The sequence below is a fragment of the Symphodus melops genome (genome assembly GCF_947650265.1).
Source record: "Symphodus melops genome assembly, chromosome: 10".
Lineage (NCBI taxonomy): Eukaryota > Metazoa > Chordata > Actinopteri > Labriformes > Labridae > Symphodus > Symphodus melops.
In genome coordinates, this window is record NC_136700.1 from 13,188,375 (window position 1) to 13,213,430 (window position 25,056).

General features: G+C 40.4%; 1 protein-coding gene across 3 annotated transcripts in view; it reads right to left on the reverse strand.

The window, feature by feature from the left end:
* Nucleotides 1-5,459: 5,459 nt before the first annotated feature.
* fam168a (family with sequence similarity 168 member A) overlaps nt 5,460-25,056 on the reverse strand; it is a 30,084-nt gene continuing 10,487 nt past the window's right edge. The window contains exons 2-9 of one of the 3 annotated variants that reach the window (XM_079354193.1): nt 21,516-21,623; nt 20,766-20,857; nt 16,941-17,021; nt 15,003-15,041; nt 12,050-12,195; nt 11,298-11,484; nt 10,888-11,014; nt 5,460-10,613 (exon numbers count right to left, since the gene is read on the reverse strand). In XM_079354193.1, coding sequence (XP_079210319.1) covers nt 10,902-11,014; nt 11,298-11,484; nt 12,050-12,195; nt 15,003-15,041; nt 16,941-17,021; nt 20,766-20,857; nt 21,516-21,577 — 720 coding nt within the window. In that variant the 5' untranslated portion in view covers nt 21,578-21,623 and the 3' untranslated portion in view covers nt 5,460-10,613; nt 10,888-10,901. The remainder of the gene's footprint in view (nt 10,614-10,887; nt 11,015-11,297; nt 11,485-12,049; nt 12,196-15,002; nt 15,042-16,940; nt 17,022-20,765; nt 20,858-21,515; nt 21,624-25,056) is intronic. The other 2 variants (XM_079354195.1, XM_079354194.1) reach the window with 2 other exon arrangements.

The window sequence follows — 25,056 nt, forward strand, 5'->3', positions numbered from 1 at the left end:
TTGTGTTTCATTCTCTCCGGGAGTGTTTCTTAGATTAGTCTTCAGTGTTTCATGTGTTATTTTGCATCCTTGTGTCCCTCTATGTTCTAGTCTGTATTTTTGTTACATTCTGAAAATCTCTGTATCATTTGTGTCCCTTCATTCATGTTGTAGTGCTTTTTGTCATGTATTTGTTCCTGCCCCTGTGGTTAACTCCAGTGTGATTGCCTTTATTGTCTTCACCTGTGTTTTATTACCCCTCTGTATATATTCTCTGTTTTTCTTCAGTTCTGTGTCCGTGTCATTGTTGCTGTCAAATGTTTGGATGTCAGTCGAAAGTCTTTCCCTGTTCCCAGTGATTCCTTGGGGCTCCTATTGTTTTTTTGTTTGTTTTTTTTACCCTCTGTGTCTTTTTCAGTTGGACATTTAAGTAGGCCTAGTACGTTTTTGTTTGAATAAATATGTTTTGTTATTCTGCACTTGGATCCACCTCTTATGATTTTCAACTACTGTAACAACACCTAGCATTTAAATCGGCTAATATTGAGGTCATGAGATAAAGTTCCATCACCATACACTTTTGTTTAAGCTCAACTTCTTGCACGGAGCGCATCTTATCATAAGCCACTTATCCACCTCTTTAGCATGTTCAAATGGACCTAAAACAATCGTCTGTAAATGTTTTCAAATGCTAAATATAAGATGACTGACTTTAAGTATGACAATTTTGGATGTCTCTTAAATTACAATGGCTGTTGCTTATTGATATGAGGCTATTTATAGTCAACTTTTGGTAAACTTCAATGCCAGAACCTTGTTTCATGCTCCACTTGTAGGTCAGGCAGACATTGGGGTTTTATAAGACTTTTATTGTACTATTATTTGATTTGTCAGCATTGCTGTTTCCTGCTCAGCATCCGTGTTTACGTCAGAATGTGTCTGATAAGATTAAGCTACAAGAGAGATACCACTTGGAAAACTGCTATGTAGCTTAAAAGTGCAACTGTATTTACTTTATCTTGATGGCACATGTTAATGTCACAGAGAACATATATCTGTGTGTGGGCTGAACAATAAGCTACAGGTGTAAACTTTCATGGTTGTGGTTGATGCCTTGTGTGCTGTGTGTCCTTTTGGAGTAGTCCACCTTTACCAGGTTAATGAGAGGAACCTGTAACAATCATCTGTTGTGTGGCCCCGTGATATTCTTGTGGTATTCATGAGATCAGGAGACTAAGGTCTGAAACAATTGGTTGGATATGAGGTCATTCACAATCAATAGCCTTAGCTATCAATAGCCTTCATGGTCTAAACATTCATGAACAAGTAAATATCTGGTGTTCAGAGAACTGCCCATTCTTTTGTTCTTCTTCAGTCTTTACACATTGTTTTTCATTCATCACTTATTCAGTGTGAATTTAAGTATACTTTATTTCCCATAGCTGTTGAGTTTGGAAAGTTATTCATTTGTGCTGTAATAATAAATGATTTAGCTCTTCCTCATAGATTAAATGTCCATTTGGTTTAATTCCATGTTATCTTTCCTTCTGGCTGGAAAATCATCGACAACTTGTATTTTGAGTCCCGTTGTGGTCACTGCAGTTGAGTCTTCCTCCGTTTAATTGAACTATAAACAATTATTAAATGTTAACTCAGATAAAGAATGTATAACTTTCTGACGTTGTTTGTTTGTGTGAAGGAAGTTTGAGGAGCCAGATTTAAGGATTTATAACAAATCTCGAAAGGACAAATTTATGGATGCATTTTTGAAAGGGATTAAACGTTAGCTGATCACATTTAGGAGTTTTAATTCAAATGAACTTTTTTATTCCCTGGAAATGAGCCACAGCTTGGAAAAGAAAGATAAATTAATATCTGAAAGCTGCTTCAATAGAGTCAGTAAACATTTGGTTATAACAGTGGAGTTCATTACCCTTAACTGGACCACACACTGCTATCAGACTAAGGAAGTTGTTTTAGGAATATCAAAATAACATGGCATTTTAAAAACTATAACAAACCTTACAGTTTGACATCAACAATAACGCAACACAATCATCTCAGGTGACATGAACGTCGTAAAATTAGAAAGGTATTTGAATTGTTGCAGACACTGAACCCATGAGATCAGTGAACAAGATAAATCTGTCTTTTTGCTGCTGAGAGAGAAACTGAACGTATAAAAGGTTCGAGCCACTTAGGAGATTAAAAGTGTGAGCAGTCATCCAGCAGCCCTCTTATTCTGAATAAGCGAATGTGTCATATCAAAAATGGGACATGTGCAGGCAGGGAAGTGGAGTTCATTCCTCTCCTATTTCCCAAACATGTTGTTAAAAGCTTAATCAGGAAATTTCGTAACATTTGAGCAGCATCGTAAGGGCTTGTCTGAAACTAACACTGACATTTAAGGCCTACACCCTACTTTGAATGTGTTCTGCAATAGTATGGATGGGGAAGCTGTAGCATCTCAGTGTGTTGGAAAAAAAGACCAGTTAAACCTGATGATAGTACATCTCAGAAAAACAATCTGATTTATTTCTTGAGAAGCATCTTTGCAGCCTCCTTGATTGTGTCCTCTCGGACTGTTTGAATTGGATGACACCACAAACAAATATTTGAGTTGGAATTTTAATGTGTAGTGTTCCCTGTTGGACCAGAATTAATGGCTCTGGTGTGCCAGTTGCTAAAATTAGTTGCAACAATTTGAAGAAGCAAAACCAAACTCTCTTCATGTGTGGTTTTCCTACAAAGACACTTCCTGTCCAATATTCTAATGACCCCTATGTTCGTGTATTATACTTAACCCCCGTTAGTGTGTCAATGGCTTTTTTCACATGATCTTACTGTCTCAGAAAATGCCCTTAGGAGTTGTTTCACTGAGAAAAGGAATGTGTTTATAACCTGATAGCATCTGGTTCTTCCAGGTTGCCCATTGCTGTCACTTCAACTTCAAACCCAAGTATCTAACTGCCTAATGTCAGACAAGCTGTGTGTGAATATGTGCCTTTATGTATTGTGTCTAGCACTTAATATTTGTTAATATTTGTTTGCATGATTGGGAGCGTAGTCTGCAACAGGATGTTATGATTTCCCTCATGTCTTGTGAAAGAGCTTTATGTGTGTGTTTTGTTCATTCAGTTGAACACACAAATGGTGACGTGTCTTGCGTGTCTTGCAGTGATGGCCGTCCACACTGTTTTGAAGATTTTGAAACCTGAAATGAATTGTAATGAAATAAACAGTGGCATAAACATAGTGTTTATTTGTTAATCATGGAGGATAAGGAACATGCAATACAAATGTGCTCTAATTAATTGTGTTTGCAAGTGGTCCTATTGTGTACAAAGTATAATAGTACAAAACAGCTGTGTGGTAAACTAAGATAATGAATCATAATGAATGATTCGACATGTACATTTGTTCTGCTATCAGAGTGTGTTTTACAATGAATTCATTTCCTGTTAAAAAAAAAAAGTCTTGTGATGTGAGGCCATGTGTTGCTCCATAATTCAGCCTGCAGGATCCCTGCAGAGGAGACGTCATTTCATGAGTTACACACTAATGCGCCTCCATGGACACTTGGGTCATTATCATAAATGTTTATTAGCTCATCTACATCCAGATACTACAGGACACTTCCTTTCATTAACTCCTTCTCATGCCAGTGTCCAATTCAATCTTTTAGCGTCAAAGTGAGGCTTTGTGATTTATGGAGTTAGAATGAAAAGAAATGCAATTCCTCCACTGTCTTAAAACAAGACCGCCTTGCTGCTAACGGTCCTACCAGTCTGGTATGAACAAAAGCTCTGCTGACTTAATGTTTCTTTGTTGTGTTGTGGATGTAAGGGTGTCAGTATTGTGCTGTTGTGATGAAACATCTGTATTTATACTCCCACTTAATGAGCAACCTCTACTTTCTTGTCCCAGAGGGGACATTTTTTTGAGAAGCAGATTAACCTTGAGACATATAGAAGACACAGGTACAAATATTGAGCTACCGAAAACATGGAAATATGACTATAACACATCAAGTAACAAGAGAACATTTAGAGTAGGTAACACTGTCAACGTCTCAACACTTTTTTCACAAGAGTTTCTTGCAGCAATAAAGTCCTCTTCAGTTTTAGATTTTTGAATTTCTTAGCACGATCTCTTTCAGAAGTGTGACAAAACCTTTGATGGCCGCATTGTTTGACCTCATTGTTGTTTAGATGATAGCTCTTGTAATTAAGTCTGTGTTTTTGTGCAACTTTAAACAATGAGAGTGTAAGGAGGAAGCAAGACAAGAAAAAAAAAAAATCAGGGACTCACCGATAAGCAAGTGATAAAAATCACATCTACAAAGGCTACTGTAAAGAGTGTAAATGAGCTGATATAATTCAGCTTCTATAAGAATAAAACAGGCAAAATAACAGAATACGGCTTTATTTTTTCAGCTTCTGACCAGCTCTTATCCAAATGTGATCCTTTAATCTGTCGTCATAGTACATCTGATAACTGCAACGTCCTCAATTTTCCACATGTATTGTATCTACAATCAGCTCATGTACATTTCTGCAGAGGTTAAAGCTGTGTGCGTGTGTGTGTGGTGAAGCATTGTGCACTACAGAGGTGTGTGTCAGTGTTTGTTAAGCATTGCGTGCATGTTTTGCAGTGGATGTTGGCATTTCACAACTTACAAGGATGTCTGGAGGCTGATCCAGAGAGAAGTGAAAGAGTACGTTTTGTTCGTTTATTTCTGCCGCCACAGGAAACTCTGCTTTTTGGTTCTTCTATTTGAAAGCACAGAAACTGTCAAAGCCCGTGTCCTCATGTCAACCAGGACAAAGACTGCAACAGTGAGATGTCATTTAAGGGGGAAAACAATTTTTACAAAGCAAAAAAAAAAAAAAAAATGTATGCCAGTAATAAAGATTGTTTTATTTTAATTTGATGACCCACAGTTTAACTCTTACCTTGTTACAGGCTTTACAAGTTTCCTTATCATTTCATTTACTCCTTAAGACTACGAACACTAACATCCTCATTTGACCCTCTCGAAGGTTTTAGAGTTTTTTTCTTTAAATAAAATGTTTCCATTTAGGCATCGCAGCTTTTGAGGATAACTGTAATTGTCTGATCAAGCGTGCCTTTTGTTGTTCCCTGTCCCATTTCTCTTTGTCTCTTTGTCTCATCCCAGGTGATGGCTAAACAAGATCTATCTGGTCTTACGTGCTAAAAAACTGTGTCAAGGGATTAAAAGAGAAACTTTTAATAAACTTTTACAGGTAGTAAAGTTTGGGGATCCCTGTCCTAACTAATTTGTTCAATTACCAAGAGCATTGTTGTCTTTTCTTTCCTCTTATAAAGTGTCCCGTGATTTGAGTTCAGACCGAGTTGTATCAAACATGCAGAAACAAATCTCAGTTTAACCTTTCCACGGACATCCATTCACACTCCGAGGGACACTTCAGGATCAGAAAGGAGACAACGAGGCAGTCTTCCTTTTATAGGAAAATTTTAATAGTTATTCAATGTTCTACATTTTACAGTAAATATACAATTACAAACTTGGCTTAGTTATAGTACTAAGATCACTAACTGATCTTTAAAAAAAACCCTCAACAACAACAAAAGAAAAAAAAAAAACATGGGAAAAAAAAAAAAAAGAAAAAAAAGAAAAAACTAAATTAAAAACAGATTTACACTTCATATCACAAGCCTGACGCTGGTCCTTCACTCTGGACCAAATAGCTAACATACAATTCACTTCTCTCAACGCTGAACAGACGTTGGGCTTCTGTTTCAAACACAACCTTACGGTAACAGATATACCATAGCATGTGCAAACTGGGTACCAAACTAAAACTTCCAAAGGATTGGGGTTGTTCCGAATACTCGATCCACAGGGGGGAGGGATTGGGATACGAGTATGCTTTTTTTGGAAGACAAGGAATTTCCACTTTTTGCATCACATTTAGTGTCAAATTAAACAAAGAGATATCTGACAAATTGAAATGAAAAAGCTGCAGCAGAACATCGAAGACATTTAAGAGCCTACTATTCACTGGGATAGTAGTGTTTTCATTTATACTCGTGGAAAAAAAAAAAAAGTAAGACTTTGTAACTGCAAGGCAAAACAGGAAGTGGAAAGATGGAACGTGAGAAGGGAGGAGTGATGAATGGTTCTGGTTGCTTTTCACTGATTAAGTGAAAACATTTAAAAAACAGCGTCAAAGAAATGACAAGAGTGATGCTCATTAAAATAACCATCCTTCAAATGTCACAGAGGATAGAACGATGGTAAATGAAAACGATGATATAAGACCCATGATTAAGATGGCTTTGCATTAACCCATCCAAACACACCGATTTTAAGTGCAAATTGAAATGAATGAGAGGCGAGGAATGTGAAGTGAGGAAGCTGTTTCACCGCACTGGAAAAACAGAGGAGTGTTTTCTCACACAATCCTCATATCTCAGTGGTTCTGCCTCCTTACTGACCACACGTTTTTATAGTTTGTAAGAGCATTGGTCCTCGGCTGGGAGAGAAGTTCCCTCTTGTTAATGCTTCTCGCGAAATGACCAAAGTCCTTTTTTGAACACATTTTTGTGTTTGTCGAAAATGTCCCGAAATCAGACAATTTGAAAAGACAACCCATCTAAAACATGTCAGTGCTCGAAATCTGACACCCTATTACGATTCTCAAATAGAAAGAGACATGGCCAGACTATGAATTTATCATTCTGGCTCACATGAAACCTCAGTGAAGCTCACTGGGGACATCTAGTGTTCAAAAGGCTTCAGGGTTTCCATGAATGGGGGAAAAAGTACGTTTTATACATTACTCCCACCAACTGGCTTCGTTCTCAGGGTGGTGAGGCGGGTTTGCAAAGGTTGGAATGAAAGCAACAAAAGGCCAAAGGATAGGAAACAGAAAAGGATGAACGTGGATATGCATCGTCTTGCGTCATCGCAAGACTTCAAATTAAAATGTTTCGATTGGTAATGGGAGACGCGAAATGGCCTCTGAGGGGAAGTTTAAAAATAGGAGAAAGACGGAGGATACAGTAAGAAAGATACAAACAGACAGGCAATATGCACCAACAACAAAGTAAGAAATAGGACAGCAATAGGAAAACACAGAATCACAGGAAGCTAGACGTAACAAGGACTCAGAATTCACCAGTTACTTAGGAGAATAAACGTCAGATTTATCAAACTGCTGTTGGTGAAATATGGCACAGAATAAAAGGATGTGGAGGCTGACGGTTTTTAGGACATCTTTCAATGACACCTACAGAAAAGGAATGGACCGCAAAAGATGGCTCCGAATATAGCACGGGAACCTTTTTTCAGTCAAACAAACAAACAAAAGAAAAAGCTATCCAATTTCAGTTTTGTTATTCATCCTCCGTTTCCTCGATATCTTTAAACTCAGGCAACAACAAAAAAATTAAAAAAAATAAGTGGGAATTTGGTGAAGAGAATTTGCACAAATCTTGTACTTCTTTCCAAGACTTGGTAAATTCTCTGTCAGTGACACGAATAGAGGACAGAGGCGCAGAGAAGGTCAAAGAAAATATTAAAAGCACAAACAGTAGCTGCCACACTGATGCAACCATGCTTAGCTAGAAATACATTACTGTACCACTTGCTGTATAAATATACTGCATCTTTTTTTTTCTTTTTTTTTTTTTTCTTACTTAAGAGATCCAATGCTATAGTGTAATACACCTGAATATTATGCATACCCATTATGCGTATTTGACCAGAGGAAAGGACAGGGGGAAACAATACTGAAAGAAGTAGTGGTTGGTTAAATAAATCCTAATGACAAATGACACTGCTGCTGTCGCAAGAAAACTGCTTCTGCCATTTTGCGTCTTCCCCCCTTTTAAAATCTGAATGGACAAGATCCTTCCAACTTCTAAAATACAGGGATAGGTTTAAAAAATGAGCTCAAAGATGGATGGTTTTCGTCCGACAGCAGCATGCCGTCATATTCTCTTGAGAATTGACCTACTAGTGTACAAACATCTGGACTAAGAATACCTCAAACACTCGACCTTATTGTTTTATTCTTAATTACAATATAAATTGCTTCTTCCTCCCACCAGCACTACAAAGCCTAGGTACCTGTTACTTAGCATTAACTTATAGTCACCAAGTTGTTGTTTTTTTTTTGTCTATGTTGTGCAATAGTTCCTCACAAGGTTATTCAATACCCAAATTCTTGATATGTTCTAGTCTTCTTAGCAGTATGTATAATAATTATTGAGTGGAGGCTGCGTACAGAGCCTGTAATCCATACTTAAGAGATTACAATACTTTTTTTTTTTTTTTAAAACGAAGTCAAAACGCTGATAAAATAATTACTGTATGTTAACAGTGGGAGGCATTCCCTCTTATTATTTTATTGCAATATCAAACCACGTCATCTACATACCTGCGCGGTAAATGCTTTTTGTTATACTGATCTGTCCTCTACAGATTCTTGAAGTCTTTTTTTTTTTTTGTAACTCCTGAAAAAATACCACAGGCCTCACCTAATTATTAAACCCCACCACCACTACACAGTGTATGAAGTATCTTCACACTGTGGCTGTGAAAGCCATTTGCATGTTCATAAATGCCTTATTTTTTTCTTCTTTTTTTTTTTTTTTTTTAAACATGTAAGCATAAAGAGGCAACAGAAAATGGCTTTTTATGGTCCATGTCTCGTTGGCTTGAATATTCTCCTCCTCTGAAGACAGTTGTCATTTGATGGAGGATTATGCTGGATGTCTTTTTTTTTCCTCTATAAATGCAGATCATGTTTGAATGCAGTCAGTAAAAGCAGATATGTGTAAATTCTGTGATGTTTGAAGAATAAAGCAGTGGATCCTTCTCCTTTTAGATACTAGAGGTCGAGCTTAAACTCGTCCTCTGCCCAAACCGAACTGAACCGGTTTAAAACGAAGAGAGAGAATGACACTCTGTCGTCTCGGTTCATTACTTTTGAAAATATATCAGAATACTTTCACAGCTTGATAATTAGAGCTCGTGTTTCAGCTTTTCAATTCAAATGGGACTACCCCAAAAGTGACACTTTTGACTTTAACATGACATGGACCTGCTGTAGAAACATCACAGCCTCTGACTGGACTCAGCAGCCACATCAATGGTTTGCTCTTTTCAGCACCCACAGCGTAGTGGAATGGACAAGCGGATTGAATCCTATTCATCTATCAACACATTTATTGACTGGTGCATCATTAAGTGTTTACTTAAGAGTCTGGGAGTGCTTGGTTATATTGAGAAAGAAAGGAGAAGGAGGAGATGATATAATCACATAAGTGAAAAATCAATGTACAATACATATAGTGCAACAAAAAAAGAAAAGCAGTGTGTCCGTGCAGACTCTTGCAGGTGTCGCTAAATCAACTGTTTTGTACCTTGAAAAATAAAAAAAGAGTGACTGTTGTGATTATATGAACTCCTTCTCCTCCTCCCTAGCCTGCTCTCCTTGTCTCCTGCTCTGCTCTCTTAGCGCTCGAACAATCCCTTTAAAGTCCTTCTTCACTGTCTGCCATGCTAACCCTTACAAATCCGTGTGTGTGCGTGTGTGTTGATCAGTAACAACATAACTGGAAGTTTGGTTCAGTAAGTGCCACTAAACGATGTTTCCCGCCACACCACAGGAGCCTGCGTGTGCGCGCGCGTGTGGTTGTGTGTGTATGTGAGGTGGTGCACACGTCCAACTAGTCATTATAAATACTTGCACATATTTTGTTCACCTTTTGACCTACGCTAAGATTACGATTTTGATAGTGTCACAACATACTAGCCTGCATAGTATGTAGCATGAAGTAGGTGGTGTTTTCTTAGTGTGTAGTAGCTACGATGCTAATGTGGAAACACTGGGACACAGTAGGATGGGTAACGGTCAGTAAGTGCTCTGCTCAGAGCAATTTAGCACTCGTATGGAGACGACACAGGCATGACTGACTGACTGCTGCCTGACGGACAGCTAACGCGCTGGAAGACGGCCAAGTTTAAACTGGAAATTAAAACATAGTAGTTGAGAGAAATAAAAGAGGAGAAAAGGTATGAAAATTAAAGGTTTGGTAAGAAGACAGATTATCAAAAGGAAATTAAATAACTCCTTAGGATGTTAGAACCCTGTGCTGATAACTAGTTGTAAGAAAATTTGGCAGCATAAGTCAAATAGTCTTTGTAGAGAATGATGGAGATGATAACGAGGGAATAAGTGCCCGAATATTTTCCAGCCAACTGAGCAGCAGCAGGGAGGACCACACACACCAGCACAACACAGAAACAGGAGGCAACTGACACCTGTGATTGGTCAAGAGTCCTTCTGGAGTTCCAATGATAGACGGAGCAAAGTAAAGTGAGGAAATAAAATGTTAACAAAAAAAAAAAGTTACAAAATAAGGTAATGACTGGTTGGCAAATGAATAGAGTAAAAAAATAAAAATAAAAGCAGCCATTTAAAAAAAAAAAAAAAAAGGTAGAGAAAGTCGCATAATAATAATAGTAAAGTGGCTGTTGCACTTTAGTTTGTTCTTGCAGACAGGTGCCGAGTTCCCATGGTTACCAGTGGGAGCCCGTGTAAGATTTGAGCAGTTGCATACGATGGTGGACTCCAGATCTGGTGGGAAAGAAGAGTAGAGGTACACATTGGTGATTGATTTAAGACGAGACTTTTCTGGGCCTCAGAGGAGAAGAAATGCGAGACGGCACAGTTTGTTCTAAACCGAGAGACGACAGAGGAACAAAAAAACAAAACAAAAGGGGAATGAAATAGGGGAGGGGTGGTGGTGAGGAGGTGGGGGGGGGGGGGAGATGGGCAGGCAGAGGAAACAGATGGAGAGAAAATTGGGGTGGTTAGGAGCATCTCAAAAAGAGAAGCGCCCGACACTTACATGATGGGTGGGCTCTACCAGTGAGGCGGTACGTAGCTGTACCCAGGTGTCCCTTGGGGCCTGTAGGTTGGCACAGTAACTGGGTGACCTCCAATCTGGGGGTGCTGGGGCGTTGTCAGCAGGGTCCCTGAAGGAAGTTAACAACACAATTAATGAGCTGCAGTCCCTTTTGAATCCATCTGCTGAACAGATAGAAGTGCTTTGTCTGTCCTTTTAAATCACTGCTTGATGAGCTACAGATAAGAACCTGAAACCTCATTAAGTCTAGGAATTATGGAAATCAAAACAAAAGACAATTAACACAACAGAATCACACATTCGGTTGGTAAGATAAAGAAAGCTGTCGGTCGAAGTGTAAAGAACTACCTCCAACATAAATCTGAAAAGTGCAGCCGTTATTCTAGTCCTACCTGCACTCATGGCCATGGTTGTCCCGGCTACCATCCCCATAGCAGCCATGCCATTGTTGCGGGGAGCTTGTACGGGGACAGGGGCTGGGTAAAGGGCCGTGGAGGGGATGCTGTTAGGCTGCACCACCGTGGTGTGATGGATCACATGTGGCTGAGCCGCATACACGGGCTGGGTGTAGTACGCTCCCTGTTCGAGGCGGACACAAGAGGACGACACGTGAAGCTGCAGCTTTGACTTCATTAAAAAAAAAAAAAATCGGAAAAAGAAGTATGGCAACGCAGTCCAAGACATCAAAATCCTTTCTGCCCAATCAGCAGGCCGTTTTTTTTTTTTAAAGCAGTGATGATGATGATGACTCACATCAGAGAAAGAGCTTTTATGTCATAGCTGTTTTTGGAGAGTTGTTCGACAGGATGTCATTGTGACTGTTGAGTCAGTCTTAGGAACAGATCATATCAAGAGAGCGAGAAAAAAAATAAAAAAATAATCACTGAGTTTGATTCATAGAATTTGACATTTCTGTCATCACTTGAACACAGAACAGGCTCTGCACCAAAGCTCTATCCCGACCACGAGAAGAGAGAACAGGTGATGCGAAGGGAAAAAACCCCGTAGAAGTCTCTGCGAGCTCCTTGAAATGAGCTTTATGCTAAAATGTTAACTCTTACATCATTTGTTTGCTGCACTGGAACTATTGATTCAGCAGAGATACGGTGTGACGCGTGATCAACACTGTTGTGTCTCTACTTACCTGTGTGTATAAGTTCTGCTGAGGGTAGGCACTGCGGATGGGGTACATGGCTGTTGGGTATGGGGTGGGGGTCGGGGTGTAAGGAGGGGGTGCTCCATTGGACTGGGTGGGGGGCACTTTGTATGGGGTGCCTGCTGAGGTATATCCTAAAAATAGTCGGAAAAAGGGAGGATTTAGTGAAACATAAGATATCAACACAAGCACTACAGTCACTGAGGACTTTTGATACTCTTAAGTCTCTTACAGATTTGTTGGCACAAGGGTAAACGGGTAATAAGTTATTTTGATCTCTGGGGCTGTGTCAGGTTATTTTTTCCAAAATGTTGATATCGGATTCACAATTCTTTGACAGCGTTGTTTCTCGTTTCTCTTTGGTAATGTCATTGTTTAACTTTGTTTCATCGGGGATCTCAAACTATTTTTTACTGTCTTTATTTTGTATAGTGCAACAAAAAGAAAAGCAGTGTGTCCGTGCAGTCTCTTGTAGGTGTCACTAAATCAACTGTTTTGTACCTTGAAAAAAAAAAAAAAAAAGACCGACTGTGACTATATGAACTCCTCCTCCTCCTCCCTTGTCTGCTCTCCTTGTCTCCTGCTCTCTTGGCACTCGAACAATCCCTTTAACGTCCTTCATCACTGTCGGCCATGCTAACTCTTAAAAATCCGTGTGTGCGTGAACACTTTGAGCGAGCAGTAAAGGAAAACACATGGGATATGATAAATGACTGTTATGCGTCTGTGAGGTTGAGGTGATCTTGTGGCCAAAATAAACACTTCGACACGCCGCCCACATGCGACAAAACCAGAATGCGGCATCCGAACGTTTTAATCTCCCTTTGTCTTCTTGTCATGACCGCGGGAAGGCGACGTCGTAACTGAAATTGAAACTGGGTTGGTTGCTCAGCCCTAGACTTCAATGAGTATTGAAAGCACGAAGCGAGTCTGTGCTCCTATAACAGGCTACACGAGCACTGAGAAAATAAACGGTTCACTAACAACAGATGCATCGCTCCTAAATTGATTTAGTCTATGGTGGTGTTTTTACATTTATAATATCAGGAGATGTCAGCCATTTCTTTATTGCTCTACTTTTGTTTCCCAGCTATCACAGGTACTTTTACTTAATAACACATCGTGAAAACAAACTGTAGCTTGAACGCCTGTCGGGTTTGTAACCAAACTCGGACAAAAAAAACAAAAAACATCCTGGACTGTTTGTTGCGGTTTTCTGAACTTGCACTGAATGGAGAACCCAAGCCTGAGGTAAGTACTGGACTGTGAAGTGTTCCCTGTGTAGTCAGGGGTCAAAGATGTGTGTCATTGTACATGGTGTATTAGATTTAGAGTCAGTCTGATCTTCTTTGAAAACTCACTGAGAATAAATCTGCATTAATCACAGTGATAGATCATAGTGATATCGGTCTGTATGAGGAGTGTCGAGACTTTACTTTCTGTTATTAATGATACATTTCATGTCGCTGCCCGTGTCACAGTCTGAAATGACCCGTCAAAGAGTAACACATTTTTCAATGTGTAGTATTCATTGTTGTATCCATCACCTCCCAATGTGTTGCCCAATCGTAGTTGTTCTGTTTTTAAATGTCTTCTGCTGTACGTTCTTAGATTACCCCGAGATATTTCTTTACAAACTACACGAGTTTGAATTTATCAACACTTTTCCCTGTTCGTTCTAAAACCTGAATCGTTTGCTTCTTCCAGTCTTTCAGATTCTTCAGCAGATTTTCCAACTTGTTCCTTTTCAGTTCCCATTTCTAACCCACGTCCTGTTGTCGATTAAGAAAGGCGTGCCGTCTCGCCCTGCTCCTTAAGTCTGTGTGCTGAACGTTTGAGGACATTTGGCCCAACGCTCTAATATTCCTGTCCTGCACGTGTCATTCATTTCTACTCTTCCTCTGTGCAAATTTCCTGCCTCTTACATTTTCATTAAACATTTCAAACAAAAGTTCAATAGTTGCTGCCCCATTTTACTGTCTCTCTCTCTCTTTTTTTTTTTTTTTTGCATTTCCTACTAAATCCACCAGATGGGGGACTGGTGCCGTCCTTTTTGTTCTTGCTTTTTTTTTTTTTAAAAGGGCTCCAGTCAAAACAATCCAACCAAGGGTTAGGGTGTCTGAGAAACATCAAGCCAGTTTAACAGTGGTCTTTGAGGTTCGCAATTCTGATTCATTTACTGCTTCACAGAGTAGCTGTATTCAGCATATTCCCCCATTTTTGTACCAGATACACTTGTGCAGCATACCTACTTCAGTGTCAAATAAATAAACTCTTCATGCAGCATTTCAGTGTGGCCAATGTTAAACTGACACGCCATCGAAGAAAAAAAAAAAGCGTATAAAGCAGGAGGTTTACGAACAGTGAAGGCATCTGGTTGAGATCGCTGATGAATGTCTGCTGCTCTGTGGGGGTGCAGTGCCACTAAGCGGCCACTTGGAGGAGCCTGAAGGTCAAACATGCTACAAGCTAGTTGCTGCAGCTGAGCTTATGAAAGCGCTTCTCTCACACAAGGACAAGGGGAACAAAGAGATGCTGGAGCGGCCGTTTGGGTGTCTAAAAAAAAAAAAAAAAGTGTGTGCGCGCATACTCTCACACACGTTCTTCACTCCAACATGGATGCAGAGCATTAGAGCACAATGGTGTGTGAACATTTACACAAAAAGCCCTCCTGATAGAAAACTGTTTGCCTATTCTATGATCTTGTGAAAATAATGACATTGACCAAAGATACGTTTCTAAAAATCAGACCGCAGCTGCCTTGTGCCGAGGTCGACACGAAAATCTAAAGAGCGCCATTTCAACATACATTAAGCAGCAGAGAATGCAAAGAAAGAAATCGGCGGACGGACAATCACACTGCAGATATGAACAACAGCCTCAGTAATTAGGTTCAGGTCTTTTGTTGTAACAAAGCTGGGAGGGCTTTGCCAAAGCGTACCTGATATTTTGTTTGACTCTTCCAAAAGACAAAACCAAGCTGGGGGAGGGGACAAAAGGAGACGGGCTTCAAAGGCAGCACAGATGAAATCAACAAACCCACCATGCCTTGGTAAGATACTTAACATTCTGAAGAGTAGGAAACAATACCAGTAACAATACAGTGTTGTTTCACATGACAATAGCTCAAGTTTGTTAAGGTAATAAGGTGGTAATGCTGCCACAATTAGCAGCTAGTAAGCATTTTTTTTTTAGACGTTAGCTAATAATACACAAACAATCTGGACAAAAAGGACTCCTTTTATTTTTCCCCTCCACATTTTCTTTTTCATTTGGAACCACCTCTAAGTCATCTAAAGTCTGTAACTAAACTGCATGACTGAACACTCCTACTGATATCATATCTAACTGACTGACTGCACAGTAACGTCACGTCTTTTTTTCCCATCTTGATTTCTTTTTTTTACCCCGAAGGGAAGTTCAACAATGGCACGATTTTTGATAACGTTTGATCTTGTTCTCACATCTCGTTTTTTTTCCTCAATATTGAGTCTGACAAAGTAAAGCCTTCTCCTTTGTGTTTTGCAACTGTGTCCTATTCCTTGTTTCATGCATAAAAAATGAATTATGTTATGGAGGAAAAAAAGAAGAAGATTTTAAGCTCAAACTCATTTAGCTGAACTCCAACAATCATAAGATTAAATTGAGAAAAACAAAAGAACAGGACGAGCATTTGTTTTGTGCTCCCACATTTCAAAAACATTCACAGTTTGGTTCAGAAGCACTCGGTTCGTCTCAATGTTCCTGGATTACCTCTTACAGGCGGGATTCCTGTCCAAAGGAAACGAGCCTGAGTGAGATCAAACTGGACTGTTGAAGGGTTCAAGACCCTGCCACACTGAACTACATCTATAGAGAAACGCCATATCTGGGAGGAAGTGAGACAACTGTTATCCCCATCTGCTGCAGGGAGCAGACTGTGAACCCCAGCTGAGTTGCTGCAATAAGGCCACTGGCAGCTGTTACTGGCTGGCTTCCCATTCCTCCACCATCGATGCCTTTACGCCTAAGATCACTAATCCAGGCCTCTCGCCTCTCATCCCATCTCTGCGACCTCCAAACACTTCGATACAGCTTTACGATTACTTCAAATCGGACGCCATGTTTAAGCATTAACAAGAAGTGTATTCATGTAATAGCTGGTTCACGACAAGGTTCGAGTCCTAAGCAGCTGTTTAATATTTTTCGTCTATCCTGAACAAAGTCTAATAGACCCTCGTTTTTAGAAGCTGCAGCTTTTAAAAGTCCTCTTTTAATGTCCGTACTACACTTTGAGTTTTTTGTTTTACGTCGCTGTCGGCTCAGACAATAACATCGATCTGTTGTTACATCGGCATCAGCTTCAGTCTGAACTTTACCAAATTGGAAAATTTGAAACTAACAGTTTGAATGTTTTCGTTCCTTAATCCCATCTGTGGCAATCCTCACTAAGCCAGGTTTGCAGAGATGAGGTCGTTTGTTTTTTTGTCATTTTGTTGACGCATGAAAGTTGTTAAAGTTCTGATTTAATGGTGATGCTATGTATCGAGCAGTTTCACGTGTGACATCACATTGGTTTTTACTGCTTGACACTTTTCGGAGGTTTAAACCGTTTATTTCTTTTGTGCGACTGTGCAAAAATAAGAAAAAATATCTACTCAAGTAAAGAGCAATAAAAGAATCAAGAGGGAAAAAAAAGGTTGTATATTTTAACTCACTTGCATACACCAGTAAAACGTCTTTGAATCAAACTGCAACTGAGCCTCGACTCTCTCTAACATGCCATTAATGAACTCTTACAAATGCTTTCTCACAGGAACCTGGTGAAACGTCACAACAGTCATGCAGACAGTCTGTTTTGTGTTGGTGTGTCTGTGTGCGTCTGTGTGTCGGGGCTCACCTGGTGGATACCCAGGACTGCCTGTTTGATAGAGGTTGGGTGTGTAGGTGGGAGCCGTGGCAGGATACCCTCCTGGATAGCCTGCAAGAAATCACAGAGGAGAGAGGGGGAAAAAAATGTCTGAAATAGGTGCTGGACGGAGAGACAGAGACACACACACACAGGTAGGGCAGTATTTGGTTTGGAGCAGGAAGTACACAGATGGCGCTCATTAAAAAAAGAAGAAGAAAAAAAAAAAGTGTTTTGGCCAATAACACAGTCGGCTGAATGTGTCTTACATACAGACGACACTCACCCGCCAATATGGTGTAGGAGGAGATAAATCCAGAAACATTAGCGACGCATGCGGCCACGTGTGGGGAGGGGCGCGCACACACACGCCACACAGTCGAGCGCGTCATCCATTATACATGCATACAAATAAGGTAGATTGTGACCCGAGGGAGAGCTTTCAGTGCTAAAAGGTGCGAGCTCGACGGAGCGGGGTGAAGAGGAGAACGAAGCTCTCACTGCTGCTATTATTGGCTGTTGATGTCACACAATGTTCTGTGGCTGTGCACCTTTGCTATATGTAGCTTTGGATGCTGTATGAGCCACAAACATGTGAAGCAGAGTGCTGTAACACTTGTGTATTTTTAATAGTGTTTTCATTAGAATGTATGTAGAGAAACTTGGTTGGGTACATAAAAAAAAAAAAACCTCTTAGTTACACAATGTGCTTTAGAGTACGTCGTTCCTTTATTCAGATCTCATTGGCTGCTGGATGCAGCAGCTACTCTTCCTGGAGTCCATCTTGAACTCAACATTAAAAAAAGATCAAAAGTTGATTTAATTGAGAACTCTTAACAGTCGGTTAACATGGAGGGATTTATAAAATACAAACTTGCTACCTTAATTGAGTTTGTTTTTTTGTTGTTGAATGAAACTGATAAATTAAACATGTCAGACTTGTTTCAGACTCGTGTGTAACGTGGAGTCTGGTTTATTTGAGGTGGGTTCACAATCAAGAGCTGCGGCAGCGCATGGCTCGAAAGTCTGACACGGAATTTCTGTCGAATTTCCGGACTGTCGAAATGCGCTGAAGCTGTGACGAGTGACGGTGAAGACTCCTCCTCACGCACGGACAGACTCTCATATCGTCGTTACACCTTGGACACACTTGCTAACAAACGTCGTCGGCTGCATGGATGAAGAGTCCTCAGGGACATGCTCGCTGATCTTTGGTGTTTAAGTTGACTTTTCTGCACCATAAATGAGACATCTTAACAGGCCGACATGAAGAACATTCGCTTGTCAGTCGCATTTGACAGGCTCACTGTTCATCAGTGTAGAGACAACAAACTGCAGCGACAGGATCTTATTTAGTTCGAGGGACTCTTTGGGTCAAACTGAGGAACACGTCTAGACTCAAATACACAAAGTGCAGCAGCTGTTTCTGAACATTGACTAAATGTGCACTACTGACATGTAAGGGCTCACTTCACTTTTATAAGGGGGCGGAACAACTCCCAGGTGAATTTGTGCACGAGAGAACTCATTTCTCTGGATAACTTGGTCATTTAATTGAGACGGAGTGAAATGTTTTGACATCAAGAGAAACATCAAATGGGAGTGCTAAGAAAAATAAGTCTGGGATTATCTGTGAGAAACTTTTGTCCATTAACTGTCGTCTAGTTTTAATGCAAATGTGAACCTCATTGGAGTAAAATCGCCAGCTCCCTCTCTTTACTGCATGAAATATCCTCCTTAAATAAACTGAACTCGGAAGTTAGTACATTATTTATGCTTTTTTTTCCCTCCCCCCTTGCAGAGAAGAGAAGCTGGAAAAACAACCTGCTGTTAAATCGCTGCACTGAACGAATGTGCTTATGTTGTCGACGATTACATCTTAAGGTCGTGGCCAAGGTTCACGCTGACGCTCTGCTTCCTCTGCGGGAGCATGACGTCACCCCAGAGCTCTTCAGACTACATTATCTCACTGTTCTCTCCCAGTGACTCCCACACCTCCTTTACCTTCACCAAGTGAGTTCCATCCTGCATCGAAAAATCTTGCTGGAAAGGCCTTTCGTCACTGGTTTGTGTTCACATGTACAAGTGCAGTCATAGTTCAGCAGCTGTAGATGTTTTTATTATTGAACACCTTAGAGTTGTGCGACCCATTTCTGTCAGACACACATAAACTGTAACTTCTCCAACATGTGTCCATGAGGATGAAAATGTACATTAAGACCGATGTTATAATCAGAATAATGGTTCCTGCACAGTGTGAGGCTGTGGCACTACTTATCACTTCATCCAGGAGACTGTGACCTTTTTTAAGGGTTTCTAGTTTTTCATTTGGGACACCAACACCTTGTGTTAATACCACAATCAGATGCAAGAACAGGCAGGTAAGCAAACAAAAAACCCACTAGTGTTCCCTGAACAGGACTCTGTGATGAGAACAGGTTGTTGTTGAGTACATAACGACTCTTACAACAGTCCTGCATTCATGCAGTGATGTTGTTGTTGTTGTAATGTTTATGTCAAAGTAATAGTCTCTGATTTATTTGCAGATATATTTTAAAACAGAGCTGTTATTGTTTTCCTGATCACTGGATAGTTTGAACGTGACGTCATTGTTATATATATATATATATATATATATGTATATGGTTAAGGGTTAAATATATAGATTTAGGCCTTGGTAGCTCAATGGGAACGTGTTGAACCTGGTGCTGATGGCTCCCTGAGCTTCCTATCCATCTGAGCGACTCTTACGAGATCTCGTGTGCACAGCCTTTTACATCAACAGATTTGACTTAACAATCAAGGATAAACTCTTAGTAGTGACTTAGTGGCTCATAAGATCAGGTTTCCCCGGCTCCTGCATGAGTCCACTCGTGTTGATTATGGTTAACCACTTTAGGAACCTACTGTAGTGAAATGAAGAAGCACATTTTCAGAGTGCTGTGAAAAAATAATTTGCCGTTATGTTAAGATGTGTGCATTCCTCTCCCTGTTAGACCTTGGGTTTTTTTTTAACGAGTAAGCAGCTAAAAGGTAAACAATTTAAATGATTTCACCAAAGAAAAAGGTCAAACTCATTTTATGACCTACAAACTATGGCGGCGTCATAGAACAAAAGAACAAACAATTCTTCAGTGTTGTCTGTATCTACCTCTGCCTCCTCTCCTCCTGAGCCAAAACGCCGAAGAACAATCTCCACCCCCTGCCTCTTCTTCCCAAAAAAAAGTTTACTTTTTTTTCTCCCCCCCTCAAGCAGTTGCTCATCACATACAAATAGCTGTGCTCTTCAAATGACATTTTCACATACTGCAACGTTTGTACTAAATACAACAAAACCAACAGCTGCACCAACGATCAGCACTTCCACCCTCGCTTTTCATGATTGATGCAAATGCGACAGTTTGTTGTTGAACACGTTTCTCAGATTTGGATTTTGTGTTTTTATTTTAGATTCTGCTACATCTTGAGCATTTATATATTTATTGTTAACAGTGACGTAACGGTCTTTGTACATTAAGTGTGCCCACTGAACCACAAAAATCTTAAAACGCTGGGGCGCCGGTGGCGCAGCGGCAGCGCGCACGTCCCATATAGCGAGGCTTTGCTCCTCACGCGGGCGGCCCGGGTTCGCGTCCGGCCTGTGGCCCATCTCCCGCATGTCTCTCCCTGTTTCCGACTCTATCCACCTTCCTCTCTCTATCAATAAAGGCCAAAAATAAATCTTTAAAAAAAATTATCTTATAACGCTTCAATTTGGAGGCACTTGAAAAGGTGTATGGAGCATGTTTAATATGTTTGTGTGTGTGTTAATTTTACCTGTAAAGGCCATGTTCTTGGGGTTTCCATAGGGGGTGCCAGGCTGAACAGGGCTGTAGACTGGATTCATAGCTGATGCTAACCTGTTCTTACTGAGAACAAGAAACAGACAGTGTGGAAAGAGGGGGATGGGGGGGGGAAGAGAAGAGAAGCAGAGGGGAAAGAGAGGTAAGCCACTTCAATAGGAAAGAAATGGTTAAGATTATCAGGCATACACACACACACAATCCGTAAACTCAGGCGGCATCCAGCCGAGGCATTTTGACAACATGCAACAACGGGAATAAAAATGGATTCTCATAAGTCAAGTAGGCTCAGCATCAGCAGGTTTTTAAAACCAGCAGGAATACTGACAGGAAAGCACAAGGACGCACAGATTCACTGAACGCCACGTGGTTACGCTTCCTGTGTGGCAGTAAAGACATCAGACTTAAAAAGTTGCCTTATTTTCTCTGCTGCACTGGCGTAGGCCGGGCGAGCGTAACGCGCCTGGTTTCCAGAAGCGGACTGTCCTCTTTAAATGTGAGACTCTAGAGACGGTTTTGGGGGAGGATGCCTGTTAAAAGAGCTGTTCAGAGTGCCGCTCCGATAAACCGAGCCGACCCCAGTCTCATCATGGAAACAAAACAACCACAGAGTGTTCCCTTCTTATTTCAACTTACCTGCTCATTGAGAATGTGGGCATGTCATATTTTGTGTGTGTGTGTGTGTGTGTTTGTGTGTGTGTGCGTGTGCATGCGTGCCCCGTACCTCTTGTGCGTGTCTGGTTGATACATGAAACTGAATTTGTCTGTGGGATGCCCGCTCGCCATTCTTGCTGTATGCAAATGAGGAAGGAGTGGAAGTGGATATGCAAATCTGAAATTAAAACAGCGAGAGGTCATGATTACAATGAACACAAGAAAAAAAGGGGGAGAAGAAAAAAAAAAAAAAAAAAAGAAGAAATAAAGAAATCAAGAGCAAAAAGCAAGCACCAGTGCAACAGCAAATGGTTAGTGACAGCAGCAGGGGGGCTGTGATTAAGACGGCGTGCTTGGAGTGAGTGTTTGTGCTAACTGCTGTGTCTGAAGCACATGAAAACAGCTAAAGAGAAAAAAACTTTAGTCAATAAATTATGTAAGCTTCTGTCTTCCCATAGAATCCTTTTAAACAAATCAGTTGCGTGTGTGTACAAAACAAGACTTGCTGGTTTCTTCAGCTCATGTTTGATTTATTTTTGGGGTTTATGATGACGATCAAAGAGAAAAGTGCAGCTCAAGTATGAGGAAACAAAAACATCTAAAAGAAAAAAAACAAGCAGCAAAGCAAACATTTAAACAGCCAAATGCACAAAAAAAAGCACAAAAAGCCAGTGAGCGAGCAGGTGACGGAGAGCAAAACAAGTGGACACAGGACAACGTTTTGGCAGAGTCTTGCACGAAGCCACGAGTTAAGCATGATCCGCATAATCCCGAATCACAAAAGTATTGCACAAACACAGAGCAGAACAGATAGAGAGAGAAGGTGTGTGTGTGTGTGTGTGAGCTGCATGGAGTTTGACTTGTGTGTTGATTTTTTTTTTCTTAAAGAGAAGGGGGCCTGGTGGGTGACAGCAGCGATCGGGCCAGTTCTGTCTGGATTTTATGCATGACTTTGTCGTATGACACGCCAGTGACAGGCTGCGTGAAATATGTTGTGGCAAGCAGTGTGTAACCCAGCACGTCCCCCACACGATCACCGTGTGCAGACGCGTCAACACTTATTTGTCCACTTCTGCTTCCTGTAGATACATTAATGTGTGATTTGGGGTTGTTGTTTCTTTCTTAAATCCAACTATTCCATCCTGAGCCTCTGGATCTGTTCGCAACATCCTTTACGAGGGGTTACAGCTTCTATGTCATCACTTCTTGGCATACGCTGCACCGCGATGATGCCAGAAGGCACCGAGTGACACTTCAAATGAGGCAAAGAAAATATTTCAAGCTCCGTCCAGGAACACTCGAGTCCCACAGCTACAGACACCAAATGCAGAGCAAAACGCACTAGAACAGGTGCTCTCGTTGTTTTTAGAGCAGAATTACTTTGAAAGACTTATGAAGGCTGCACACAAAAAACAAAGAGTGGCGATATGTTGACATGGTTCATTGCTTATACAAAAAAAAAAAAGCTAAATTCATTGACCTACTGCTTAACACATCTTTAATGACATTTCTTATTGATCTATTGTACCTCCAGATTGTCATCCTCTCTAACGGCCTCTCTCTGTTCATCTCCCCACATCACCTTCCTCTTTGTCTACAGGCCAATTATTCAATATAACAACATTAACATAAAATGCAAACATGAGTTCACAGCTGTATCCAAATAAAGAAAGTGGATTTGCTGAAAACAAAACAAAACTGAACTTACTTTCCTGTAACTGATGTCATGGTACACATTTGAAATCATTTTTTATGACTTAATACTGAACATGTCATTTGTATCCTTGTGATGTGGAATAGTATCTTAAGGTGGTTCAACACTGGGTGCATTCATCGTTTTCTTTTTAACTCTTTTATGACGGATGCGTGTGGCCGTTTCTCTTTTAGTTCTATAGATTTCTTCCACAGAGCGGCCCGTTCACCTACTTCTCTCCCCGTCTCTCTTCTCAAACATAAAGACACAGCAGCTTGTATGTTGCAATGCAGGAAAGAAATATTTGTTTGGTATTGTTATTTCTTTTTCTTTTCTTTATTTCCTTTCATTTGCAATTGTCCAGCCATGTTTGTCATCCTTCGGGTATTATCATTTTCTTGTCTTCTTAGTACAATTTTTTTTTTGGGGGGGGGGGGAATTTGATGGGAGGCTTTCGAAATCTTAACCCACTTTTTTATTTCGGTTAATCATCAAATAAAACTGCAATCAGACGAGGAAAAGGTATCTTTTGTTAACTGTGATCAGAATGCAACGGGGGAGAAATGCTCATTAACACTTGGGCAGGCGGCTAAGCTCACCCCGGATACCTCACGCTGTATAGACGTCTGTAAAAAAAAATGTACAGACAGAAGAGCTGCAACAGGAGAGACCACTATCTTTGAGTGTGAAGGACTTTGACCATGAAGAGGCAGAGCGACATTACACTGATTATTATGGTAGAACTGAAACAAGAGGAAGTGCAGACATTATGATCAGGAGGAAAATCGACTCCTTTAAAATGGGGAAAATATACGTATATAAATAAATAAACATAAATAAATGTATGTACATTCCTTCAGTGCTGCTGGCCGATGATAACAGCTTCACCTCTGTTTAGGCCTTCAAACATCTGTCCTTCGGTGTCTAGCTGGACGTGTCTTCAGCACAGTTAACAGAGCACTTTACTCTCTTTTGTCGGAGTGTAAAAAGAAAACCGTCTCTGGACTTTGGAAGGTGCGTAGCTTTTCTTGTTGATGCCATTTTCTCCCGCTATGTGCTAGCAGACTCTGCTTTTTCTTCAATGTCGCCAATCGCTAGCTTCGGCTGTGTTTCCATTCCGCTCCAAATGTCGGCATGCCCCGGCGTCGACCCATATCCCTGATCCGAGTGAACGTTATTCCTTGCCAAAGCTTCACCGTGAAGAAAATGACACGCAGTATAGATTTATGACTGTTCGTCGTCTTTTTCTTCTCTTTAATGTCGGTTTCAACTAGCGCTCAATGTGCATTAGCACCCCCTGTTTCCCAGTGTTTGGATGATGTAATTACAGGTTTAAATCTAACAAACTTTTTTTTACATTTCTATTGAGTAAAATATCGCAATAATTATCGCTGTTTCATCGCCCTGACATGTGTTATATGGATTGAGCGATTTCATTCTTGATAAATTGACAGTAGTTTGCCTATAAGAGGACACAGTTAATTCCAATTTCCCAGAATCCTCCGAATAACCCATCGCCCTCCAATCAGATTTCCAATTTACTACTAAACTGTGAAAAGGAAACAAACCCCATCTAAGAGGCTTGAAGTCGAGATGGAGAAATCAATAATTAAATGGTTATGGAAACTGCCAGTGCCAATTCTTTTTTTACCCATGAACTAGTACAAAGTTTCACTTCATTAGAAGATAAATACCTTTAGCCATTTAAAAAAAGAAAGAAAAAAAGATCAGAAACTGGTGCTTCAAAAAAAAAAAAAAGTTGAATCTAAAATCTGCATCAGGAAAAGTATTTTCATTGATTAATTAATGCTCTAAAATAATTATCCAATTTCTAAGAGTCTTGTTGCCTCGTTTGATCACATCTTGAAATGTACGTTGAAAATGTACAGGGAAGCAATTCATCAATAAAATCAATTTC